At 42.7% G+C, this 26,510-nt stretch overlaps 2 protein-coding genes across 6 annotated transcripts in view; both read right to left on the bottom strand.

Moving 5' to 3' along the window:
• Positions 1-17,347, bottom strand: part of wdr62 (WD repeat domain 62) — a 21,340-nt gene extending 3,993 nt beyond the window's left edge. For 2 of the 4 annotated variants that reach the window (XM_062418511.1, XM_062418515.1), the window contains exons 1-28: positions 17,121-17,347; positions 13,712-13,803; positions 13,503-13,565; positions 13,334-13,391; positions 13,089-13,259; positions 12,448-12,585; positions 12,178-12,360; positions 11,795-11,955; positions 10,515-10,704; positions 9,724-9,855; positions 9,228-9,382; positions 8,368-8,459; positions 8,155-8,280; positions 6,522-6,592; positions 6,228-6,349; positions 6,076-6,151; positions 5,867-5,978; positions 5,613-5,676; positions 5,401-5,514; positions 4,359-4,456; positions 4,145-4,197; positions 3,277-3,537; positions 3,143-3,207; positions 2,935-3,059; positions 1,673-1,786; positions 1,483-1,594; positions 1,310-1,388; positions 28-94 (exon numbers count right to left, since the gene is read on the bottom strand). In XM_062418511.1, the coding sequence (XP_062274495.1) occupies positions 28-94; positions 1,310-1,388; positions 1,483-1,594; positions 1,673-1,786; positions 2,935-3,059; positions 3,143-3,207; positions 3,277-3,537; positions 4,145-4,197; positions 4,359-4,456; positions 5,401-5,514; positions 5,613-5,676; positions 5,867-5,978; positions 6,076-6,151; positions 6,228-6,349; positions 6,522-6,592; positions 8,155-8,280; positions 8,368-8,459; positions 9,228-9,382; positions 9,724-9,855; positions 10,515-10,704; positions 11,795-11,955; positions 12,178-12,360; positions 12,448-12,585; positions 13,089-13,259; positions 13,334-13,391; positions 13,503-13,565; positions 13,712-13,803; positions 17,121-17,216 (3,190 nt within the window). In that variant the 5' untranslated portion in view covers positions 17,217-17,347. The remainder of the gene's footprint in view (positions 1-27; positions 95-1,309; positions 1,389-1,482; positions 1,595-1,672; positions 1,787-2,934; positions 3,060-3,142; positions 3,208-3,276; positions 3,538-4,144; positions 4,198-4,358; positions 4,457-5,400; positions 5,515-5,612; positions 5,677-5,866; positions 5,979-6,075; positions 6,152-6,227; positions 6,350-6,521; positions 6,593-8,154; positions 8,281-8,367; positions 8,460-9,227; positions 9,383-9,723; positions 9,856-10,514; positions 10,705-11,794; positions 11,956-12,177; positions 12,361-12,447; positions 12,586-13,088; positions 13,260-13,333; positions 13,392-13,502; positions 13,566-13,711; positions 13,804-17,120) is intronic. The other 2 variants (XM_062418512.1, XM_062418514.1) reach the window with 2 other exon arrangements.
• Positions 17,348-18,464: 1,117 nt separating this feature from the next.
• Positions 18,465-25,467, bottom strand: rffl (ring finger and FYVE-like domain containing E3 ubiquitin protein ligase). Of its 2 annotated transcripts, none has more exons than XM_062418591.1 (8): positions 25,227-25,467; positions 22,583-22,752; positions 21,378-21,575; positions 21,069-21,305; positions 20,757-20,961; positions 20,653-20,676; positions 20,354-20,567; positions 18,465-19,753 (listed from the first exon to the last, which is right to left on the bottom strand). In XM_062418591.1, exons 2-7 carry the CDS (start codon positions 22,748-22,750, stop codon positions 20,383-20,385), a joined length of 1,017 nt encoding a protein of 338 aa, XP_062274575.1. In that variant the 5' UTR covers positions 22,751-22,752; positions 25,227-25,467; the 3' UTR covers positions 18,465-19,753; positions 20,354-20,382. The 2 variants fall into 2 exon arrangements, with proteins under 2 accessions (XP_062274575.1, XP_062274574.1); XM_062418590.1 differs by having other exon boundaries at positions 20,369-20,567.
• Between the last annotated feature and the right edge of the window lie 1,043 nt (positions 25,468-26,510).

Below are 26,510 nucleotides of genomic sequence, written 5' to 3'. Positions count from 1 at the left end.
TGAAGAACAGAGACGCTGCAGACTCACCTTTGCTGCTCTTTTCCTTCTGAGTCGACTCTGATGATGTCACTTCCCTGCGGGAGGTCGAGCTCACCTGAGGACAAACATGCAGTGTCAGCACTTTATCTACTCAGGTACATCTCTGTCCCTCAGGTGTGTTTCAGGTGTGAATCTGTCCCTCGGGTGTGTTTTAGGTGTGTTTCTGTCCCTCAGGTGTGTTTCAGGTGTGAATCTGTCCCTCAGGTGTGTTTCAGGTGTGATTCTGTCCCTCAGGTGTGTTTTAGGTGTGTTTCTGTCCCTCAGGTGTGTTTCTGTCCCTCAGGTGTGATTCTGTCCCTCAGGTGTGTTTCAGTCTCTCAGGTGTGATTCTGTCCCTCAGGTGTGTTTCTGTCTCTCAGGTGTGATTCTGTCCTTCAGGTGTGTTTCAGGTGTGTTTCTGTCTCTCAGGTGTGTTTCTGTCTCTCAGGTGTGATTCTGTCCTTCAGGTGTGTTTCAGGTGTGTTTCTGTCTCTCAGGTGTGTTTCTGTCCTTCAGGTGTGTTTCAGGTGTGTTTCTGTCTCTCAGGTGTGTTTCTGTCCCTCAGGTGTGATTCAGGTGTGTTTCTGTCCCTCAGGTGTGATTCTGTCCCTCAGGTGTGATTCTGTCCCTCAGATGTGATTCTGTCCCTCAGGTGTGTTTCAGGTGTATCTCAGGTGTGATTCTGTCCCTCAGGTGTGATTCTGTGCCTCAGGTGTGTTTCTGTCCCTCGGGTGTGATTCTGTCCCTCAGGTGTGTTTCAGGTGTATCTCAGGTGTGTTTCTGTCCCTCGGGTGTGTTTCAGGTGTATCTCAGGTGTGTTTCTGTCCCTCAGGTGTGATTCTGTCCCTCAGGTGTGTTTCAGGTGTATCTCAGGTGTGTTTCTGTCCCTCAGGTATGATTCTGTCCCTCAGGTGTGTTTCTGTCCCTCAGGTGTGATTCTGTCCCTCGGTGTGTTTCAGGTGTATCTCAGGTGTGTTTCTGTCCCTCAGGTGTGTTTCTGTCCCTCAGGTGTGATTCTGTCCCTCAGGTGTGATTCTGTCCCTCAGGTGTGTTTCAGGTGTATCTCAGGTGTGTTTCAGGTGTATCTCAGGTGTTTCTCAGGTGTTTCTCAGGTGTTTCTCAGGTGTATCTCAGGTGTATCTCAGGTGTATCTCAGGTGTATCTCAGGTATATCTCAGGCGTATCTCAGGTGTTTCTCAGGTGTGTCTCAAGTGTATTTCAGGTGTATCTCAGGTGTGTTTCAGGTGTATCTCAGGTGTATCTCAGGTGTGTCTCAGGTGTGTTTCTTTACCGATGTGTTGCTGATGCTGTTCTCCTCTGAGATCCTTGATGGGATGGAGACAGGAGGCGGAGCTCTACTCGGCCACGTCCTAAAACACAACAAAGTATAGAATGTTAATCGCCATGACAACAACCAGGTGAACTGAAAGCAGTCATGTGATCAGGTGATGAGCCGTAACTGACCTGATCCGGTCCTGGTAGCGGGACAGGAAGCGGGTGGAGATACTGAGTCGAGGGTTCAGGAACTGTTTTTCCTCCAGAGGCTGCAGGGTCCGCAGGTCAGTGTCAAACTTCTCTGAAAGGTCAAAGGTCACACAGGTAAGCCCACAGGTCACGTGACAGCATCAACACCTGACTGATGATGAGGTCATACCGTCAGACAGGTTGCAGCACAGCGTGTCGAAGTGGTTCTTCAGAGAGTTCCTGTCGTCGTCGTCCTCCAAACCCAGACTGCCCACTGAGCTGCCCTGGCTCAGAGAGTCAGTGTCTGCCACAGGAAACACAGGTGAGGCTCAGGTGTGTGTGTATGAACAGGTGTGTGTGTATGAACAGGTGTGTGTGTGTGAACAGGTGTGTATAAACAGGTGTGTGTGAACAGGTGTGTGTATAAACAGGTGTGTGTGTGTGAACAGGTGTGTGTATAAACAGGTGTGTGTGAACAGGTGTGTGTATGAACAGGTGTGTGTATGAACATGTGTGTGTGAACAGGTGTGTGTGTGTGTGTGTGTGTGTGTGTGTGTGTGTGTGTGTGTGTGTGTGTGTGTGTGTGTGTGTGAACAGGTGTGTTTGAACAGGTGTGTGTGAGCAGATGTGTGTGTGTGTGAACAGGTGTGTGTGTGAACAGGTGTGTGTGTGAACAGGTGTGTGTATGAACAGGTGTGTGTATGAACAGGTGTGTGTGTGAACAGGTGTGTATGAACAGGTGTGTGTGTGTGTGTGAGAGCAGGTGTGTGTATGAACAGGTGTGTGTGAACAGGTGTGTGTATTAACAGGTGTGTGTGTGTGAGCAGGTGTGTGTATTAACAGGTGTGTGTGTGTGTGTGTGTGTGTGTGTGTGTGTGTGTGTGTGTGTGTGAACAGGTGTGTGTGAACAGGTGTGTGTGTGAACAGGTGTGTATGTGAGCAGGTGTGTGTATGAACAGGTGTGTGTTATAACAGGTGTGTGAATAAACAGGTGTGTGTTATAACAGGTGTGTGAATAAACAGGTGTGTGTGTATAAACAGGTGTGTATAAACAGGTGTGTATAAACAGGTGTGTATAAACAGGTGTGTGTGTGTGAACAGGTGTGTGTGTGAACAGGTGTGTGTATAAACAGGTGTGTGTGAACAGGTGTGTGTCTAAACAGGTGTGTGTATAAACAGGTGTGTGTGTATAAACAGGTGTGTATAAACAGGTGTGTGTATAAACAGGTGTGTGTGTATAAACAGGTGTGTGTATAAACAGGTGTGTGTATGAACAGGTGTGTATAAACAGGTGTGTGTGAACAGGTGTGTGTATGTGTGTGTAAACAGGTGTGTGTGTGTGTGTGAACAGGTGTGTGTGTGAACAGGTGTGTTAACAGGTGTGTGTATGAACAGGTGTGTGTGTGTGTGTGTGTAAACAGGTGTGTGTGTGTGAACAGGTGTGACACTGACCAGCGTCCTGCTGCTGCTCCACACTTCCTGCCGACCCCTCTGAGCAGGCGGAGTCTGGACTCAGCTGACTGCTCCACACAGGCCCCGTCACCTGACCTCTGACCTCAGCCTGAACATCAAACTCCCTGAAAAAACACACAGGATTCAGGTGTGTTTAACCCCGCCCCCTGTCACATGAATGATGTCATGATGATGTAATGCAGCTCACCTGTCAGAGGTGGAGGTGTTGGGGTAGAGGATGAAGCTGCTCCTGCCTCCTGTAGTCTGCAGCACCTGCAACACAGTCAGCATGTCAGTCTGCTGCTCACCTGCTCACATCATTCACCTTTACACCTGTCTCACCTTCACCTCCTCCTCTCTCCCCTCCTCTTCCTCCTCCTCCTCCTCCTCCTCTTCGTCCTCTGCCAGCAGACTGTCCAGACTCTGCGGGTGGAAGTCTTCGTCCTCCTCCTCCTCCTCCTCCTCCTGGCTCTTGGTGGGACTCGGGGAGAAGTGGGAGCAGATGGTCAGAGGGTTCAGCTGCTCCGCCCACCGACCGCGCACCTGGCGAGGCTCAGGGTCAGCGTCTGATTGGACGGCAGAGGAGACTCCACCATGACCCTGCTGAACACAGAACACACACACCTGAACACACACACACCTGAACACACACACCTGAACACACACACACCTGAACACACACACCTGAACACACACACCTGGACACACACACCTGGACACACACACCTGAACACACACACACACACACACCTGAACACACTCACCTGAACACACACACCTGAACACACACACCTGAACACACACACTCACCTGAACACACACAAGAACCCACACACCTGAACACACACACACCTGAACACACACACATGAACACACACATGAACACACACACCTGAACACACACACCTGAGCACACACTCATATACACACCTGAACACACACACTCACCTGAACACACACACACACACACACACCTGAACACACACACGAACACACACATGAACACACACACCTGAACACTCACACCGGAACACAGAACACACACCTGAACACACACTCACACCTGAACACAGAACACACACCTGAACACACACTCACACCTGAACACACACACCTGAACACACACACCTGAACACACACACCTGATCACAACAGTGACAGCAGATCAATAAGTAAAGTGATTGATCAGTAACAGGAACTTGTCACTGACCAGTTTCCTGAACCACATGGGCAGCTTCCCGTTGGTCTGCAGCAGCCGAACGTCTGAAACACAAACATCCAGAGTCACTGCTCACCTGCCGCAGGTACCGCACACACATCACCACCTTCACTGCACCTGACCTCTGACCTCATCATAAAGCTTAAAGTTCAATATTCAGATTTATAATAAGGACTCTGATTGGACCCTGCAGGTGTTTCCTCACCCTGAGCTGGGTCCAGTCTGCCTGGAGTCCTGAGCTCTTCCTCCTCTTCCTCGGTGTGAGGCAGCAGAGAGGACGGAGCGGTGATGAAGGTTTCCCTCCTGAAACAAACACATGTCATCTTCAAACATCATGTGACAACTGCACGGTGACACCTGGATCAAAACCAACAAACTTATTCTTAATATATCAAAACCAAAGAGTATAATGTTTGGTTCTAAGTATAAATTATTACATAATCCTAAAATGAATATACACATAGACGGTCAAACAATACAGCAGTAAAAACTGTGAAGCTTCTTTGGTTCTGGCTTGATTGCACATCGTCTCGGTCTGATCACATCAACAGAGCTGTTGCCATGACGCTCACAGTTGTTTCATCAAGTAGTTTGTTCATTGGTTTTATTTCATCTTGATTATATGGTTGTATGTTCTGCTGCATCTAAGAGTCTTTAAAACTAATTACAAGTGGCTCAAAACAAAGCAGCAACACTAGTTCTTGGTTCTGGTAGAAATGCATGAAGGTCTCAGCTGGTTGAGAGTCCAGGACAGACTATCTGCTAATGTACTGATATACTTGCATAGAATAATTAATACTCAGACTCCTACATGTGTTTATAATAATATAATTTATTGCTTAAATACTCATTCTTATAACACTCAATGGGGAGGGGGGGGGGGGGGGGCAGTGGACTGATTACTCTACCACTACCTGAGTCTGACTCTATGAAGTCGTCAGTATTTTATAGGTCAACAGGTTGTGGACCAGTCTTCCAGGTTGGTGACATTAAGGGAAAAGCTGGTTTTAAAAGAAGATTAAGAACATATTTGATATCAATGTAATGTAATTATATAATCTTATTTGAGTGAGGTTGGGTTATGTGATGACTGTAGAATGTTTTTCTTTCATTTTTATATTCACTTAAGATTGTTATGTATGTTGTGCTCTATTAAATATTATTGTCTGGACCCAGGAAGACTAACGGGGATCCTTTTAAATAAACTAATAAACCTGGCTCCTCCTCTTCCTCCTCGTCCTCCTCACCTGATGCTCTTCTGTTTGCTGCTGAAGGTTTCAGGTGCAGCTGGTCTGTGGAGGCCCCGCCTCTTCCTCATGGTGCTGGTCATCTGGGAGTCCAGCCGCCACACAAACACACAACTACACACACACACACACACACACACACACACACACACACACACACAGAGTTAACGCAGGTCTTACATCAGCTTCAACACACAGAGAGAGGAGCTCACCTGTCTCCTGACACAGTGATGAGGTGTCTGCAGTCCTGACTGAACCTCATACAGGTGACGATCTCTGAAACACACAAAGACCCTGATGTTTAAAACCTGATCCAGAGACTGAAGAGAACTACACGTCAACACATTCTCTCTCTTTGAGCTGTTTCTGCATGTTAATAACAGTCTACCAGCTCCTGGGGGAAATGTCTGCTCTGCAGCTGCTACATGCTGCGGTTACTGTGTCCAGGTGAGCTGGATTTACTCACCTGAGTGTCCGAACAGGGTGGCGATACACTCTCCTGACTCGTAGTCAAAGATGGTGATGTTCTTATCGGAGCAGCTGGTGGCGAAGTATGAACCTGACGGATCAATGTGGACCTGTAGAGAGAAAACAATCAGCCAATCACATCACTGCATCCGCTGCATGAGGTCTGATCAGCTGTTAAATGAAGCTGCCGATAATCAATAACTCTACCTTCAGCAGGGCTCCTTCATCAGTGGACGAACCTTTCAGACACTTCTTCAGCTTCCCAGTTTCCACGTTATAAACCCTGAACACACACACACAGTAAAAACTACAGTTCCCATGATGCTTTGCTGCATGTCAGAGGTCAGAGATGTGTTTACCGGACGTTTCGGTCCTGGCAGGCGGCAGCGACGTGAGTCCTCGAGGAGTCCAGATCCATGTCGTACAGCATCGTCTTCTCCACTACGTGATGACTCCTGCAGAAAGACACACCCTCCGCCGTCTGACACACACACACACACACACACACACACACACACACACACACACACACACACACACACACACACACACACACACACACACACACACACACACACACACACACACACAGGTTAACAGCAGTACAGGTTATTACAGCAGCAGTTTAGTATTTCCTGCCTCTTCAGTCTCACCTGCTCAGCGGTCTGGAAGTAGATGCTCTTATCAGCTCCACAGCTCACCATCCGCACCTCCGGACTCTCACCTGAAACAACAGCAGGTAACACAGGTCAGCCTCTCTGATCAAACCCTAACCCTAACCCTAACCCTGAGACCTCACCTATCCAGGTATCACGTTATTACTCAGAGACCCTGCAGCTTTAACCCGTTACTGTTACTAATATGCACTGGGTCAAACTAGGCTCTGCAGTCATAGCAAAGACACACCAGATGTTGGGTTTAGACACCATCTCCTCTTGAGATAGTGGTGAGCAGTGAGTCTGATAGTGTTGCTATAGCAACCGCGGTCAGATATGTCTTTGACTGTTGTCCCTGATAAAGGTAACTGGAGTCAGAGGTTTGATAAAGTGATGGATGGAGGACAAAGGTCCTGAATGTCTTTGGACCAGGAGACTAAATTCTGTATATTGTAGATGTGTTGGATCTGCCCATATTTGGGCTCAACCTGTGTTATTATCTGTGTTTAAAGTCCTGGAGGAACTGAAGGAGCATCAGAACATAACGAGTACTGATCATTCATTCACTTCTCCAAGTAAATAAACCTTTCAATGCAAAACATCCTGGACTCCTGTCTACTCTCCTCTGATGTCTGAGCTGCATCATTAAACTTCTATCAGTCACTACCTGTGAACCTGTTACCTGTGAACCTGTTACCTGTGAACCTGTTACTACCTGTGAACCTGTTACTACCTGTGAACCTGTTACTACCTGTGAACCTGTTACTACCTGTGAACCTGTTACTACCTGTGAACCTGTTACCTGTGAACCTGTTACTACCTGTGAACCTGTTACTACCTGTGAACCTGTTACCTGTGAACCTGTTACCTGTGAACCTGTTACTACCTGTGAACCTGTTACTACCTGTGAACCTGTTACCTGTGAACCTGTTACCTGTGAACCTGTTACTACCTGTGAACCTGTTACCTGTGAACCTGTTACTACCTGTGAACCTGTTACCTGTGAACCTGTTACTACCTGTGAACCTGTTACCTGTGAACCTGTTACTACCTGTGAACCTGTTACCTGTGAACCTGTCACTACCTGTGAACCTGTTACTACCTGTGAACCTGTCACTACCTGTGAACCTGTCACTACCTGTGAACCTGTTACCTGTGAACCTGTTACCTGTGAACCTGTTACTACCTGTGAACCTGTTACCTGTGAACCTGTTACCTGTGAACCTGTTACTACCTGTGAACCTGTTACTACCTGTGAACCTGTTACTACCTGTGAACCTGTTACCTGTGAACCTGTTACCTGTGAACCTGTTACCTGTGAACCTGTTACTACCTGTGAACCTGTTACTACCTGTGAACCTGTTACAGGGGCGGCTGTGGCTCAGGAGGTAGAGCGGTCGTCCTCCAATTGGAAGATTGGCGGTTTGATTCCCGGCTCCTCTAAGCTGTATAAGCTATATAGGCTATATAAGTTATATAAGCTGTATAAGTTATATAAGTTATATAAGTTATATAAGCTATATAAGTTATATAAGTTATATAAGCTATATAAGCTATATAAGTTATATAAGCTATATAAGCTATATAAGCTATATAAGCTATATAAGCTATATAAGTACACAACATTTACCTGTGAACCTAACAGCAGTGATGGAGGCTGAGTGGTCGTTCATAGTCTGCTCCAGACTGTAGTTCTTCTCCAGGTTGAAGACGTGGATCAGTCGATCTCTGCTCGCTGAGGCCAGCAGCTTCACACCTGAAACACCGACAGCTGCTCAACCCACCAATCACCTCACTCTGCTTATCATCAATCATCCAGGTGACCTTTGACCTGCAGTCGTACCTGTGGAGGAGGGAGAGAACTCCAGACACAACACCTCCGAGTCATGAGCCTCGATCTTCACCAGCTCGTCCAGGAACTCCAGACCAAAGATCCTGAACACAGAAACACAGCCGGACTCATCACTCCTCTGTTCTCCAGCTGACACGCGTTGATATTAACAGTCTGGAGCAGCGATGGATCATAACAAACACCAGTGGTGAGGCTGACCTGGGAGGAACGTCTCCTGTATCCTCGGGGAGCTCATTGAGATGTTTAATAATAATAATAATATAAATAATAATAATAATAATAATATAATAATAATAATAAAATAATAAAATAATAATATAATAATAATAATAATAATAATAATAATAATAACAATGATAATGATAATAATAATATAATAATAATAAAATAATAATAATAATGATAATAAAATAATAATAATAAAATAATAATAATAATAATAATAATGATAATAATAATAATGATAATAATAATGTAGTATAACAGTGAGTATATAATAATAATAATAATAATAAAATAATAATAATAATAAAATAATAATAATAATAATAATTTATAACAGTGAGTATATAATAATAATAATAATGATAATAATAATGATAATAATGATAATAATAATAATAATGATAATAATAATGATAATAATAATAATAATGTATAACAGAGTATATAATAATAATAATGATAATAATAATAAAATAATAATAATAATGATAATAATAATAAAATAATAATAATAATAATAAAATAATAATAATAATAATGATAATAATAATAAAATAATAATAATAATTATAATAATAATGATAATAATAATAATAATAATAATAATATATAACAGTGAGTCTCACCGCAGGTTCCCGCAGCGGTCTCCAGCCGCCAGGTGTTGCCCATCAGGACTGACCCCCAGCACTCTGATCCCGGCCTTCCCGTCGGCTCCGGCTGCTTCTCCCTCCGCCTGCAGGTGCTGCGTGTTCTCCCCAACGTACAGGATCCTCAGCAGGTCCTGAAACACAAACATGAAGAAGGACACGAAGGATGAAAATTAACCATCAATTATGGATTAATCATTATTTTGTGATACGGGAATGCATAAAGAAGTGCTTACACTCTCTCTACACAAAGACTACATGATCAGGTCACTTCTTTGATAAACTTGCACATTTGAAGTATATCATCAGGGATTCCCCCCCCCCCCCACCGCCTGGCCATCATAACTGTTACTGAATGGTGAACATATCAACATATCAAGGAACCCAATGACGTGGTTATATAAAATTCTAAACTGTGTTTTAATATCTGATGAGTCACACTGGTACTAGATGAAACTATAACTGGTGTTCTTACGTTGCTGTACAGGTTTCTGAGGCCGGTGGGGGGGTCGGTGTGCCACAGTCTGATGGTGTTATCAGATGAGCAGGTGAGGAAGGAGGACGGAGGCAGACAGGCCTGAGCTGGGTCTGACAGCTCCGGATACACCTGAGGACAAAGACTCTGTTACCTGTGATTCATTATTAACGGGTCAACGACCTGACGCCTGCATATTCAGTTAGTAAAGGTTTAAATTGATTTAAATAATACCATAAATATGTATAGTACCTTTCCTTTATATCATTATATCACTATCACAAGTTATTAGTGATCTTTCTGTTATTTAAAGTGACCAATAATACCAATAACTGTATTAAATATCACTTTTAATATTAACCACTGATACAGTATGATTAACTGAAATGTATTTTTTCATTCTTAAAATCATTTTTAAGCAATTTACAGGAAAAATAAGTCTTACATACATTTAAGAAGTCAACTGTGACATCATAGAACATAAATATCAGATTATTATTTACAAAAACTCAAAAGACAAACAAATCATTTGTTTCTAAACACTTTATATTAGTGAAAACTTGTAAAAAGATATTTAAGCATGTTAAATAAATTCATTTATTTTAAGATAGATCATGGGTTAGGGTTAGGCACCACATGACTTTTTTAAGATCAGTTCTAATTCATCGAAATGTAAAATGAATGAGATGAATTACTGCATTAATATTCCAGATTTATTATCTTTAAATGAATCCTTATACGTCATTGACTCTAAACCTACAGCAGTATTAGAGGTGTGTTTCCTGACTGACCTCCAGGCTCCACACACAGCTGCTGTGGTACAGAGCAGAGTACAGCTTCCCCACGTTCCTCACGTCTTTAACGTCCCACACGTACACACTGTGGTCGTTGTACACGCAGGTCAGGTGTCTGGCGGCGGGGTCAAAGGTCAGAGCCACGGCGTCGGGGTACTGAGCTTCAGGGCCGGCAGGTGAGGCGCTGCTGAGGGGACACATCGGTGATTCACCTGGTCTGTCAGTGTTTCAACATTCAAGACAACTTTATTAATCCCTTACTATCACTGTATATAATGGACGTAACATCCGTGATGTCACCCATTGGTTTGTGGACTGCTGCTCGGAGGCCAATAGTATCAGATCTGAGCAGCGCCATCTTGAACATTTCAGGTGCATGCTGGGAAAAATAAAAACAGGGATTCTACTTATATGGGCATCAGGAGGAGCATGAGGCGCCCTCCTGAACCTGTGAACCAATCAACCTGTCAATCACCACGTAGCCACGCCCTAATGCATACCCTGCTTTATCGTCACATATAAAATCAGGGAGGCCAAAATGTCCCAAATGAACATCATACTGCATTGAAGAAGGCTTTAACCCTCCTGTTGTCCTCGAGTCAAAGAAGGAAGGGACGAAGAAGGAAGGAAAAGAGGGAGGAAGGAAGGAAGGGAGGAAGAAGGAAGGAAAGGAGGGAGGAAGGAAGGAAGGGAGGAAGAAGGAAGGAAAAGAGGGAGGAAGAAGGAAGGAAAGGAGGGAGGGAGGGAGGGAGGGAGGAAAGGAGGAAGGAAGAAGGAAGGAAAGGAGAGAGGAAGGAAGGAAGGAAGGAAGGAAGGAAGGAAGGAAGGAAGGAAGGAAGGAAGGAAAGAAGGAAAGAAAGAGAGAAGGAGGGAGGGAGGGAGGAAGGGAGGGAGGAAGGAAGGGAGGAAAACGTTTACTGAAGTTAAAAAAATCAAGTGAGAAGTTGGTGAATTCTCCATTGACTTGTATAGAGACGGAAGTCCTTTTGACACCAAAACGGTCGCCCCCTGGTGGCCTTTTGATAGAATGCAGTTTTAAGTTACTTCCTGGTTGGCCTCATTTCAGAGGACCGGAGCTCCCCGCCTGGGAAGAACTCAAAATGTTGTGACTTCCTCATGACCTGTAGTTCCCATAAGGAACCGAGGTCTCTCTGCTTGAGTCCGATGATCTTTGATCAGCTTCTCACGATACTGTTTCTGACAGATTATTGAGCCAACAGATAAACAGTAAGGTAAAAGGCTTGTGTGTAGTGTCCAGGTGTTAGCGGTGCTCGTACCTGTGCTGAGCCGTCTTGGTGAGGTCGACGCCGAGGCGGTGCGGTCGGGGCAGCGTGGTGACGTACTGCAGGTTGCTCGGACTGAACACTCGGACGACTCCGTCAGAGCAGCCGCAGAAGATCAGATCCTCACTGACCACGAGACAGCTGGACGACTTCGTCTGTCAACAACAACAGTAACACAAAGGTCACACAGGTATGCAGGTGTGCTGGTGTGCTATGCAGGTGTGCAGGTGTGCAGGTTTATAGGTGTACAGGTGTGCTATGCAGGTGTGCAGGTGTGCAGGTTTATAGGTGTACAGGTGTACAGGTGTACAGGTGTGCTATGCAGGTGTGCAGGTGTGCAGGTGTACAGGTGTGCAGGTGTACCAGCCCACACTGACCTTCAGGTTGACCCAGGCCTCCAGCTGTCGGCTGCTGTTGAACAGACAGAGCAGACCAGAGCTGGTGATGCAATAGGTGCTGGACGCCATGAGGCCCCGCCCACACGACACCCCGCTGAACACGCTGTTCTTATTGTCGCCTAGCAACGCCGACCGACCAATCAGAGGCACCGTGCTGTTCACCTGCAGAGAAGGAACCAATGACAAGCCGTTACTGGGTGATGACATCAGAGCACAGGTGGGCTGTGATTGGCCGATCCGAGGACGTACCCGCCGCTCTTTGGAGGCGTCCAGGTACCAGAATTTGACGTGTCGGTTGCCGGCGGTAACGAAGTAGCTGTTGTCCTGAGAGAAGGAGACGGCCGAAACTCTGCTGGACACTTTGTTAGAGGCGATGATCGAACCCTTCTGCTCACACACACACACACACACACACACACACACACACACACACACACACACACACACACACACACACACACACACACACACACACACACACACACACACACACACACACACAGTTATAATCAACCCTAACTCTACCAGCTGACCAGGTGTAACCAGCTGACCAGGTGTAACTCTACCAGCTGACCAGGTGTAACCAGCTGACCAGGTGTAACTCTACCAGCTGACCAGGTGTAACCAGCTGTAACCAGCTGACCAGGTGTAACTCTACCAGCTGACCAGGTTTAACCAGCTGACCAGGTGTAACCAGCTGTAACCAGCTGACCAGGTGTAACCAGCTGACCAGGTGTAACCAGCTGACCAGGTGTAACCAGCTGACCAGGTGTAACCAGCTGACCAGGTGTAACTCTACCAGCTGACCAGGTGTAACCAGCTGACCAGGTGTAACTCTACCAGCTGACCAGGTGTAACCAGCTGACCAGGTGTAACCAGGTGTGACTCACCCTCCAGTCCCACACGCTGACGGTCATGTCGTGCTGGTAACCAACGGAGATGATGTAGCAGCTGTTGGTGGAGAACGCTACGCAGGAAACGCCGTATTTATGGGTCTGAACCTCGGCCACCTGACTGCCGCCGTCCACCTCCCACACACGCACACACGGCATGTGACCGCTCTGAAACACACACACACACACACTTTAACAGCTGAACTCCTGACAGCTGCTCAGCTCTCAGGTGCGTGTCTCACCTCTCCGGTCACCAGGTGTTTCCCATCATGAGAGAAGGCCAGAGCGCTGAAAGGCTTCCTGTAACACAGCATGACACTTCCTGTTATTATAACTTATATCTATATATATAATACATATATATATACATCTATAGCCGTCTGATATAAAGACAGAACAGCTGGAACTCACCTGGACGTGTTGATGATGTGAGTCTGTTTGTTCTTCTTGGGCTGAAGCAGCACGACCACGCACCTGAAACACACACACACACACACACACACACACACACACACACACACACACACACACACACACACACACACACACACACTGAGGCATGCTGGGAAAAACCCTGTAATCAATGGTTCTGATCAGTTTCTTCTTCTGTGGTGTCTCACCCTGCAGGGTAGGCGATCAGTCCTGTGTTGGGGTCAGAGGTCAAACTGCTGCTGCTGATGGAGCTGATGCCCAAAACCTTCTCCAGACTCACCTGAAAGATCAGAGCATCAAAAAGCCTTCAGACTAAAGGAGAGATACACTAAACTGGGGCTGGGCTATAAATACACATATATATATATATATATATATATATATATATATATATATATCTCTATATATATATATATATATATATATATATATATATATATATCTCTATATATATATATATATATATATATATATATATATATATATATATCTCTATATATATATCTATATATATATATATATCTATATATATATATATATATATATATATATATATATATATATATATATATATATATATAGATATATATATCTATATATATATATATATATATCTATATATATATTTATATATCTATATATACATATATAGATATATATATATAGATATAAATGACTTCATTTAAAAATGGGCTATAAATAGCCCATAGCCCTATATATATATATATATATATAGATATATATATATATATATATATATATATCTATAGATATATATATATATATCTATAGATATATATATATATATATATATATATATATATATATATCTATAGATATATATCTATATATAGATATATATATATATATCTATATAGATATATATCTATATATATAGATATCTATATATATAGATATATAGATATATATATATATCTATATATATCTATCTATCTATATATATATCTATCTATATATAGATATATATCTATAGATATATATATATAGGGCTATGGGCTATTTATAGCCCATTTTTAAATGAAGTCATTATTAGTATAAGTCCACTTAAATACACTGTAGGTGATAAAATATGTAATATTTATCATTCTTTTGTGGTTACACCATTTGACATTTTCAGGAGCATTCAGTCTTACTTTTGGTAAAAAATGGTGCAAACCTGATGCTGCTTTTAAATCTAGTTTAACTGATTTATGAATTCATCATCTTACCAACACTTATTAGTTACTGACCCACGTTCCTCTCGTTCATACTGACTAATAAAAGATGCCGTTTAAAACTAGTTTTTAAGATCTGTTTAAGGTATTTTTCTGAATTCATCCATTTATAAAACAATTATTAAAACAATAAAACCTTAATTACACATTGATCCAGTTTTCTCTTATTGATCTTTTTTTAATATATTGATTATATTGAACTGGGCGTAACTCGGACGTCCATGATGTCTTGCTGCGGAGCTGCTGAGTTCAGTCTGAATTTATCTCCCATAAAACCAACAAAAATACTAAATGTACATTTTAACAAACCTGATGCTGCTTTTAAATCTAGTTTAACTGATTTATGAATTCATCATCTTACCAACACTTATTAGTAACTGACCCACGTTCCTCTCGTTCATACTGACTAATAAAAGAAGCCGTTTAAAACTGTTTTTTAAGATCTGTTTAAGGTCTTTTTTTTTAAATTCATCCATTTATAAAACAATTATTAAAACAATAAAACCTTAATTACACATTTATCCAGTTTTCTCTCATTGATCTTTTTTTAATATATTGATTATATTGAACTGGGCGTAACTCGGACATCCATGATGTCTTGCTGCTACGGAGCCACTGAGTAAAAAAATACTAAATGTACATTTTAACAAACCTGATGCTGCTTTTAAATCTAGTTTAACTGATTTATGAATTCATCATCTTACCAACACTTATTATCACTGATCCTTATTGTGAGCTATTTAGTGTGATGCAGTGTTTCTATGTTTCTTACTGAGCTTACCCTCATAAACCAACATGTTAAACTACAAAGGAACTAAAGAACATCTGAAGCAATGTCAACATCACATGACTCAGTACACTGATCCCACTTCTACCTGTTATCTATCTATCTACCAATCAGTCAATCTTTATTTATAAAGCACCAAATCACAACAAAGTCATCTCAAGGCTCTTTCCACATAGAGCAGCTCTAAACCGAACTCTTCAGGTTTCATTTAAAGAGACCCAACATTCACACATGAGCAGCACTTGGTGACAGTGGAGAGAAAAACTCCCTTTAAACAGGAAGAACCCTCAGAACCAGACCCCCCCCCCCCCATACTTATACTGACACACTGTACGGTTAGGGTTAAGGTTAGGCCTCTGATGGTTGTATAAAACATTTATTTTGTCATTAAGATGTTTAATATGATATTCATGTGTCTCCAGGGCCGCACAACTTTATAATCTGGCAATAAAAGGACTCCCCCCCCCCCCCCCCCTCACAGCCACAGCCTGGACTACATTAACTTTAAATTGTATATTGCACTATATCTTTATTTTTTACTTTTATTTTATTTCTGCACTTTATCACACAGCCTCATCCTCAGACCTGTTGTTCTTATTTAGTATTTAATGTTTTAGTATATTGTTCTTTGATGTCTTTGTGTATTAAGCTGCTGGACCCTAAATTTCCCAAAGGGGATCAATAAAGTTTACATCTATCTATCCATCTATCCATCTATCTATCTATCTATCTATCTATCTATCTATCTATCTATCTATCTATCTATCTATCCATCCATCCATCCATGAGATGAGAACTCGTCATGTGACAAATGAAGATCAATTAGACGATGACGTCATTAACAAGCTTTAATCTTTCTCTAATTAGTGAAAATTATTGATTGATTATGAAAAAAGGCAGATATTATTTTGTTGATCAGCTGATTGATGGATTATTGCATCATCATTTAAAGCCACTTTATCCTCCTTTAACCTTTAAATACTTTCTTTACCAGCACTCATTTATTTCTGCTTTTATTCTATAAAACATCAGTTTGTCCAGAAATGTCTATAATTGTTTTTTTTAAATTTGTTTTGATTTGTCTTTAATATTTAGTTTGAGTGAAAACAAAACAGTTTGTCTGTTGATTCTTTATTTGAACTCATCTTTAAAAGTTATCAAAAGCTTTTAAAGTTCATTAATTTATCTTTAAGTTATATTCAGTAACTTTACTTTAGTTAAATGTGAGTTTAAAGTTTAATTAAGCCGAGATAAACACACACACACAGAGACACACATACACACAAATAAACACACACACAGACCTGAGATGACTTTTTGTGATTTGGCGCTATACAAATAAAGATTGATTGATTGATTGACACTAACACACACACACACACACACACACACACACTTACACTAACACAGACACACACACAAACACTAACACAAACTAACACTAACAGAGAGCTAACAGTGAGCTAACAGTGAGCTAACAGTGAGCTAACAGAGAGCTAACAGTGAGCTAACAGAGAGCTAACAGTGAGCTAACAGAGAGCTAACAGCTAGCCGGGTCAGGGCTAGAGCTCCTACCCGGCTGCTGGAGCTCTTCCTCGGCAGCTGTCGGCTCTTCCTCCCCGCTGGAGGCTTCCTCTTGGCGGGGTTAAGTGAGCCGCAGTCCTCCGCCATGACTCTGATAAACTTCTTCAGGGAGATAAAAGGACTCGAGCTGAACCCGCAGAGATAAAATATAATAAAATAAAATAAAATCAAGTTTAATTAGTTAAAAAACAGTCTCGAGCCCGCAGTGTTAGCCTCTCTCCGAGCTAACTGCTGCTAAATGTAACCTGACACCTCCATCTGCGGCGGGACTCCGGTTCAAAATAAACCCCGCCCACTGCCCCGATAACTGACCAATGAACGGCCGAGGACAGTCGATATCCCGCCCTCTTCACACCAAACAACCAATGAAAGGCAGAGGAAAGTTTTCTCTGCCAGACAAACCAATGGACGGCTGAGAACAGACAAGGTCCCGCCCCCTGCCCACCAACCAACCAATCAGATCAGGATTCATCTGAATCATTACACAGAATAAATCTAGTTTGTTCAGCTGATATATTGATTATTATTATTATTATTTATATAATCAATCAACTTAAAGCTTCATTTTGTAATATCTGTCCTACAGTGACGTCATAAAGCACACACACACTACACACACATACACTACACACATATATACACACACACACACACACAGCCAAAATAAATAAAAAATAAACACATTAATAAGTTAATAAAGTTAAGAGATGAGATGTTCAGAATAACTATATTTTTCTAAATGTTGAGGACTGATTTAAAAATAAAACATGAATGTAACATCAGAATAAAGAAACAGCGCCACCTGCAGGCCACACACACACACACACACACACACACACACACACACACACAACACAGCTCATATTACACATTTTATTCAATAACTAAACTAATAAAATGGTTTAAAGTTGTTTTCATGTAATAAATAAATAGACCCTGGTACCCCAAACTCCCACAAGTTCCCCCGAGGGACCCGGTCCTAAACCTTCTCCACACAATACATGTAGACTGGATGTGTGAACTCCCATGACCCCTCCATGACCCGTCCAGGATCCCTGCAGGGTGAAGAGCTGGTCCACTGTTCCACGGCCAGAATCCACATCGCTCCTCCTGAATCAGAGGTTCGACTATCGGCTGGAGGCTGAGTAGTGAGATCCCCGATAGTTGGAACACTTTTTTAAAAATTGCAGGTTTATTTTAAAGTCTTGTAATGTTTTGTGATTTTATCTTATTTATAAAACATCAGATTAAACTTTATGTATCAGATAATTATAATATAAACATAATAATCTTTAATAAAGTGTAAATGTTCATTAATTTAAGACTGAAAACATCTCAGAGAAAATCAGTTTTATTACAAAATTATTCAGAAAAATTCACCCAGAAAAAGAGTTTTTAATATTTCTGAAACATTTCATGAAAATCATGAAAATGAGATAAAAGTGACTGAAGCAGCAGGAAGCTAACCGGCTAACAGGTTAGCATCCAGCAGCTCCGGTCTCCGTGGAGACAGCTAACGATGCTAACCTGACAGAAACAGGCCCAAAAGCACCAAACTGCAGACAAAATGGCCGACACAGAGGCCGACATCGTTACCTCCGCAGGCGACAGGAAGTCTCATTTTATTATTTAAATATATACAAATATATTTAAATATATATAAATGTAGCGGTACTGACATCGAGGCTCAGACAGACGACAGAACCACCCGAACCCTGCAGCCTAATGATGACATCACACTGGAGTCACCTGACACACCTGGGCGGGGCTTCAGGTTGACTCGGTGCTGATTGGGTAATACTCAAAGCAGGATGTGATGTCAGCATAAAGCGCCAAAATAAAAGGCAGCAGAAGTAATTTATATTATTATATTAAAGCGCCGATATAAAACGTTAACTCACTAAGTTTCCGATTCTTTTTAAACGTTAAATGTTTTATTTTAAACGTGGTGACTTCCTGTCGGTCGCGGAGGCCAAGATGGCCGCTGCCTCCGTCTGCAGACAGAGTTAAAGTTTGATCCCAAAAAAACCAAAAATATTCACAACAATCAAAACTTATTGATCACAAAACGACAAAATAAAAAAGGACAAAATATTTTCCCTCCATTTAAAACCCTTTTCTTCTTCTTCTCCTCCTTCTTCTCCTTCTTCTTCTTCTACTCCTTCTTCTTCTTCTTCTTCTTCTTCTTCTTCTCCTTCTCCTGCTCCTTCTTCTTCTTCTTCTTCTTCTTCTTGTTCTCCTGCTTCTTCTTTTTCTTCTTCTTCTTTAGTGCAATCAGAGTTGAAGCAGATTAAACATTTAAAATGTTCATAAATTAAAACTTTATTTATTAATTTTATTGATCTGAAAGTTTAAAAAGACTCAAACAGTCTTTGTGTCAGCTGGTTATTGATTATTGATTATTAGGAGGAGTGTAAAGGCCGTTGGTGAAGAGGTCAGAGGTCAGAGGTCAGGTCTGTCTTTGGTGTCGTCCTCTCGATAAAGTTTCATTTGAACCGACGGAGCAGCTGAAGGCACGGAGAGTTCAAAGGTCAAAGCTGATCGGTCTGATGAGGTCACTATTTACACAGGAAGTCCTCCAACGCTCTTCTTCTGCAGCGGAATACAGTTTAACATCCGACCATCTGAAAAACAACAAAAAGTAGAGTCAGGACCTGGTTCTGGTCTACCTGGATCTGGCTTACCTGGTTCTAGTCTACCTGGTTGTAGTCTACCTGGTTGTGGTCTACCTGGTTGTGGTCTACCTGGTTCTAGTCTACCTGGTTGTTATCTACCTGGTTGTTGTCTACCTGGTTGTTGTCTACCTTGTTCTAGTCTACCTGGTTGTAGTCTACCTGGTTGTAGTCTACCTGGTTGTGGTCTACCTGGTTGTGGTCTACCTGGTTGTGGTATACCTGGTTGTGGTCTACCTGGTTCTAGTCTACCTGGTTGTGGTCTACCTTGTTCTAGTCTACCTGGTTGTGGTGTACCTGGTTGTGGTCTACCTTGTTCTAGTCTACCTGGTTGTTGTCTACCTGGTTCTGGTCTACCTTGTTCTAGTCTACCTGGTTCTGGTCTACCTGGTTCTGGTCTACCTGGTTCTGGTCTACCTTTTTGTAGTGTACCTGGTTCTGGTCTACCTTGTTCTAGTCTACCTGGTTGTAGTCTACCTGGTTGTGGTCTACCTGGTTCTGGTCTACCTTGTTCTAGTCTACCTGGTAGTGGTGTACCTGGTTGTGGTGTACCTGGTTGTGGTGTACCTGGGTCAGCTGGTTCAGGACCGGAACACGTGGACCGCCCTGACGACGTACTGCCGGCAGATCGGACACTCGCTCATCCTCTTGCCGCACTTGGTGCAGGTGATCATGTGACCGCACTCCAGCAGCACGCAGTCGATGGGGGAGTCCATGCAGATCTTACACAGGTTCTCCTCTAGACCACCGCCGCCGCTACCGCCGTCTGCAGGAGGAGAACCAGAACCGTCAGCTGATTGGTTCACTTCTGTCACATGATGGTTTAATAAAGACTGAACCCAAAAACTCACCTGAGACATTCGGAGGGTTCACACCTGAAACACAAAACACACTTCAGCCAAAATACACTTTACTCAGGACCAGGACCAGGACTAGGACTAGGATCAGGACTCACCGAGCAGGTTCTGCTGGTCCTGGTACAGCCGGCTCACCCGCTCCATCAGCTCCCATTTCTCACAGCAGCCTTTATAGTCCACGAAGTTCCTGGCGAGGATTTCCTTCAGCTGGCGAACGCTGAGAACCTCGATGTCGTCCAGACCGCTTAGATCCCTCAGAGACGCCCTGCGGCCAGAGACCGGGACCTCCTCAGGGTCCCAGGTCTGACAGAGACCAAGACACAGTTACAAAACCCAGACTAGGCTAGAGCCTGACTTAAAGACTAGACCCTGACTCATAGACTAGACCCTGTTTCCTGATCTGGTCTTACCTGGTCTTCATCCTGCAGGTCTGGCTCGGTGGAGGTGGACTCTGTGGGTGGGGGGCTTGGTGCTTCAGGCGGTAGGTCGGGGGGGTCGGGGGTTTGGGTGGGTTGGAGGGGTTCAGGGCTGATGGAGACGTCGGGGGGGTCAGGTGTCCCAGAGGGGGGGTCTGAGGCCAGGGTCTCGGGGGCGGAGCTGCCGGACGGGGAGGACTGCTGACCGAGGACCAGCTCCACCAGCTCCTCCTGCGGGACAGAGACGGGGGTCAGAGGTCACGGGGACCGAGGGTGCGTTTGTTTTCAGTGTGGGGTACTCGCCTTCTCTCGGCACAGGTGGGTGGAGACCTCGTGCAGGTGCAGGTAGTCCCTGAGCTCCTTCACCTTCAGCTTCATCAGCTCCGCCCGCTCCAGCAGGTTGCCGTGGAAACGCTGACAGGTGTGGCAGAGGCGGGGGCGGGGCTCCAGCTGGGCGGAGCAGCGGCTGCAGTAGTTCTTCTTACAGTCCACGCACACATGCTGAGAAACAGAGGGGGGGCGGTCAGCTGACCTGTCAATCACAGGATTTTAACCTGTCAGCCAATCACAGAGCAGAACCACCAACACACTGGGTCTGTTCGAAACCGCATACTTTCCTACTACTCGTACTAATGGCGCTTTTCCACTACACCGTTCCAGCACGACTCGCCTCGGTTCTTTTTGCGTTTCCACTAGGGAAAGTACCTGGTACCTGCTCTGGTGAGGTTCCAAGCGAGCCAAGCCGGTACTAAAATGTGACGTCGACACACTGCTGGCCGCTGATTGGTAGTTGTCGCTTGAAGAGTCATGAGCCGTCCCACACAAGAATCAAACCCGGCATTTTTAAATACCGGCAGCAGCGTTACCATAGTTACAGCTATACGGCTCAATTTTCTTTCTTTGTGTGAGACAGAAAGCCTCATACAGCAGCAAGTACACCATCGCCTCCATGTCCTCCATTGTTTATGTGTTTTGTGTCGCGTATAAAACGAAGTCACGGCAGTTTCACGGAGCCGTTGCTATGACGACCCCGCCCACGTTGAGTAGGTACTTTTTTGTAATGGAAAAGGTTCCTGGTACCGTACCGAGGCGAGTCGTGCTGGAACTGTGTAGTGGAAAAGCGCCATAACTCTGACTTCAACACAGTGATGAATTATCTGTGATGTAATGACCGAGTCTGTCCAGCAGAGGGAGACTTCATCAAACATACTGAAACAGTCTCACCAGCTAACAGAGGGGTCATGTGACTGCAGGTTTTCATTCCAATCAATCAGGAGCCACCAGGCTCGACTCATTTAATCAGCTGATTGCTTGGAACAAAAACCTGCAGCCACACGGCCCTTTATGGTGGTTTCATTCTGGTCTCATTCTGGTCTCTGAAGGCTCTAACAGCTGGTCTCATTCTGGTCTCATTCTGGTCTCTAGAGGTTCTAACAGCTGGTCTCATACTGGTCTCATACTGGTCTCATACTGGTCTCATACTGGTCTAAAGGCCCTGAAGGCTCTACCTTCTTGGCGGGGGGGTCCAGGCGCCCCCTGCAGGCCTTACAGGTGTGCTCAGGTGACGGTTGGTTGCTGAACGCTGAGTTTGTATACGACTGATGACGTCGCTCACCGCCGGACTCGTCAACGTCAACCGAGTCCACACAGAACCAGTTACAGCAGGCGGCCCACATCCCTGCAGGTACACACACATTAATACACACATTAATACACACAGGTACACACATGTTAATACACACAGGTACACACACTTTAATACACACAGGTTAATACACAGGTTAATACACACAGGTACACACACGTTAATACACACAGGTACACACACGTTAATACACACAGGTACAAACAGGTACACACACGTTAATACACATAGGTACACACACACTAATACACACAGGTACACACACACTAATACACACAGGTACACACACATTAATACACACAGGTACACACACGTTAATACACACAGGTACACACACGTTAATACACAAAGGTACACACATTAATACACACTAATACACACAGGTACACACATTAATACACACTAATACACACAGGTACACACATTAATACACACTAATACACACAGGTACACACATTAATACACACAGGTGCACACACATTAATACACACTAATACACACAGGTAAATGCATTAATACACACAGGTACACACATTAATACACACAGGTACACACGTTAATAAACACAGGTACACACACTTTAATACAGACTAATAACAAGTTATAAATATTATTTTTTAAGTTCTGAAAATATAAAAACTGTTCCTGAAGTTTTAAATGCAGAACTGACACTTAATAAAATAATAAAATATTAATTATCATTATTAATGAATGTTATTCAAGTTATAATAAAGTTATAATAAAGTATTAATACAGTATTAATAAGGTATTATTACAGTATTAATAAGGTATTATTACAGTATTAATAAGGTATTAATAAAGTATTATTACAGTATTAATAAGGTATTATAACAGTATTAATAAGGTATTAATAAGGTATTATAACAGTATTAATAAGGTATTATAACAGTATTAATAAGGTATTAATAAGGTATTATAACAGTATTAATAAGGTATTATTACAGTATTAATAAGGTATTAATAAGGTATTATAACAGTATTAATAAGGTATTAATAAGGTATTATTACAGTATTAATAAGGTATTATAACAGTATTAATAAGGTATTAATAAGGTATTATAACAGTATTAATAAGGTATTAATAAGGTATTATTACAGTATTAATAAGGTATTATAACAGTATTAATAAGGTATTAATAAGGTATTATAACAGTATTAATAAGGTATTAATAAGGTATTATAACAGTATTATTACAGTATTAATAAGGTATTATAACAGTATTAATAAGGTATTAATAAGGTATTATAACAGTATTAATAAGGTATTAATAAGGTATTATTACAGTATTAATAAGGTATTATTACAGTATTAATAAGGTATTAATACGGTATTAATAAAGTATTATTACAGTATTAATAAGGTATTAATAAAGTATTATTACAGTATTAATAAGGTATTATAACAGTATTAATAAGGTATTAATAAGGTATTATTACAGTATTAATAAGGTATTAATAAGGTATTATTAAAGTATTAATAAGGTATTAATAAGGTATTATTACAGTATTAATAAGGTATTAATAAGGTATTATAAGAGTATTAATGAGGTATTATTACAGTATTAATAAGGTATTATAACAGTATTAATAAGGTATTATAACAGTATTAATAAGGTATTATTACAGTATTAATAAGGTATTAATAAGGTATATTACAGTATTATAACATTAATGTGTAATGTAATGTGTAAGCTACACAGTCAAATCTTCTTCCTTGTTATCAGACGTCATGTTTATGACTTTATTTTTATTATAGTTGTTTGAACTATGAATAAAGGAGCAGTTCTATGAACTTTATCTGATTATAAAGAACATTTAACTGATTCCATGTTTACTGTTAAATGTGTTTTACTTTAATAAAGTTATGTGACAGTATGCAGTGGGTGTCAGTTTACAGGTGTGTGAGACCAGACTTCATAGAGAAACTACTGTACTAACATCTGTGTGCTGATGCTTCATATTCACTCATTTAACAAGTTCATTAACATTTTAAACTAACGTGTCACATTCACTCAGCTGCTCTCTTTCATTCGGCTCCATGTGTAACTCAGCTGGAGGCTGATTTAATGAATAACAGCGTTATAAGCAGCGTGTTAGTGAAATTTAAACTATCGCATTAAATATGTGAGTTTAGTTTATTAAAGTGTTCAGAGAGAAGCTGTGACTGTCACATGTGAGCCGAAGGGAAGAGAGAGCATTAAAGAGTCACATCCAGATGTTTTATATGAATCAGCCGCAGATTCATGCAACAGGAACATTAACAAGTTAAATTAAACATTATGTAAACACAGTCTGGACGGCTAGCAGCTAGCGGCTAGGCTAACACCAGGCTAGCTAGGAAAGTTTAGAGAAAGTAAATAAATAAAGAAACAGAGAAGTTAAGATGAGCAGCAACTAGAGCAACTGTATCACTCAGTCAGCAGCTGTAACCCTGGCAACCAGCAACTTCATCACTCAGTCAGCAGCTGTAATACTGGCACACTTACCGGATAATGAGCTGCTAGGGTTAGCACTCTGCTAACACACACAACAGTCGCTGATAGTTCACAAACACGGAGGAAGATCACAGCTGAAAGCTCCGGAGCTCAGATCTTCACCATGATGAGTCACACGATCGATCACATCGATCACATCGATCAGGTCGATCAGATCGATCAGAGCGATCAGCAGCTGGAAGAGAAAAACAAACTCCAGAGAGGAAAAAGTGAAGCAACAAAACCAGGAAGAGTTCACACTCACTCACACACACACACACGCGCGCGCGCATACACACGCACACGCGCGCGCACACACACACACATATAAACACACGTATACTCACACACGTATACATACACAAACATATACATACGTATACATACTCACACACGTATACACAGTCACATACACACACACGCACGCACGCACACACACACACTCACATACACACACACACACTCAGACACACATACACACTCTATATACACACACACTTCCTTGACTCGAGGACAACAGGAGGGTTAAAGAACATTTTAATGAGTCGATGTGACATCAACCCTGATTAAAGCAGTATGTGGATCCTACTTTCATCCTTCAGAACCACGCGTACGCAGGACAAGTGGAAGATCTCAGAGAGCGTCGCAGGTCCGGTGCTGTGAGGATGATCCGGGTCGGCTGGTCTTCTGTCAGACTGCCTGGTTCCGCTGGTCCGGTAGTCGTAGGGTTGACAGACGTTTATCTGCCCAAAAGCTCTCAGATGGACCAAAAAGTCCAGTTGAACTAGTTCTGTTTAATAACTGAGAGGCCTCGGCGCCGCCAGGCGTCAAACACAGGCTGAATGAAAAACTTAGTGACGCGTTTATTTTTAAAAGCCTTTTCTCTACATATTACAACCCAGAGTGACCCGGTCTAACCCAGAGTGACCCAGTCCAACCCAGTTTGACCCAGTCCAACCCAGTGTGACTCAGTGACCCAGAGTGACCCAATGTGACCCAGCCCAACCCAGTGTGACTCAGTGACCCAGAGTGACCCAGTCCAACCCAGACTGACCCAGTCCGACCCAGAGTGACCCAATCCGACCCAGTGTAACCCATTGTGATCCAGTCCGACCCAGTGTGACTCAGAGTGACCCAGTCCAACCCAGTGTGACTCAGTGACCCAGAGTGACCCAATGTGACCCAGTCCAACCCAGTGTGACTCAGTGACCCAGTCCAACCCATACTGACCCAGTCCGACCCAGAGTGACCCAATCCGACCCAGTGTAACCCATTGTGATCCAGTCCAACCCAGTC

This window comes from Scomber scombrus, chromosome 5 (assembly GCF_963691925.1).
Source record: "Scomber scombrus chromosome 5, fScoSco1.1, whole genome shotgun sequence".
NCBI classification, from domain to species: domain Eukaryota; kingdom Metazoa; phylum Chordata; class Actinopteri; order Scombriformes; family Scombridae; genus Scomber; species Scomber scombrus.
The sequence above is the reverse complement of the archived record's forward strand: the minus strand, read 5'-3'. Positions and strand labels throughout refer to the sequence as shown.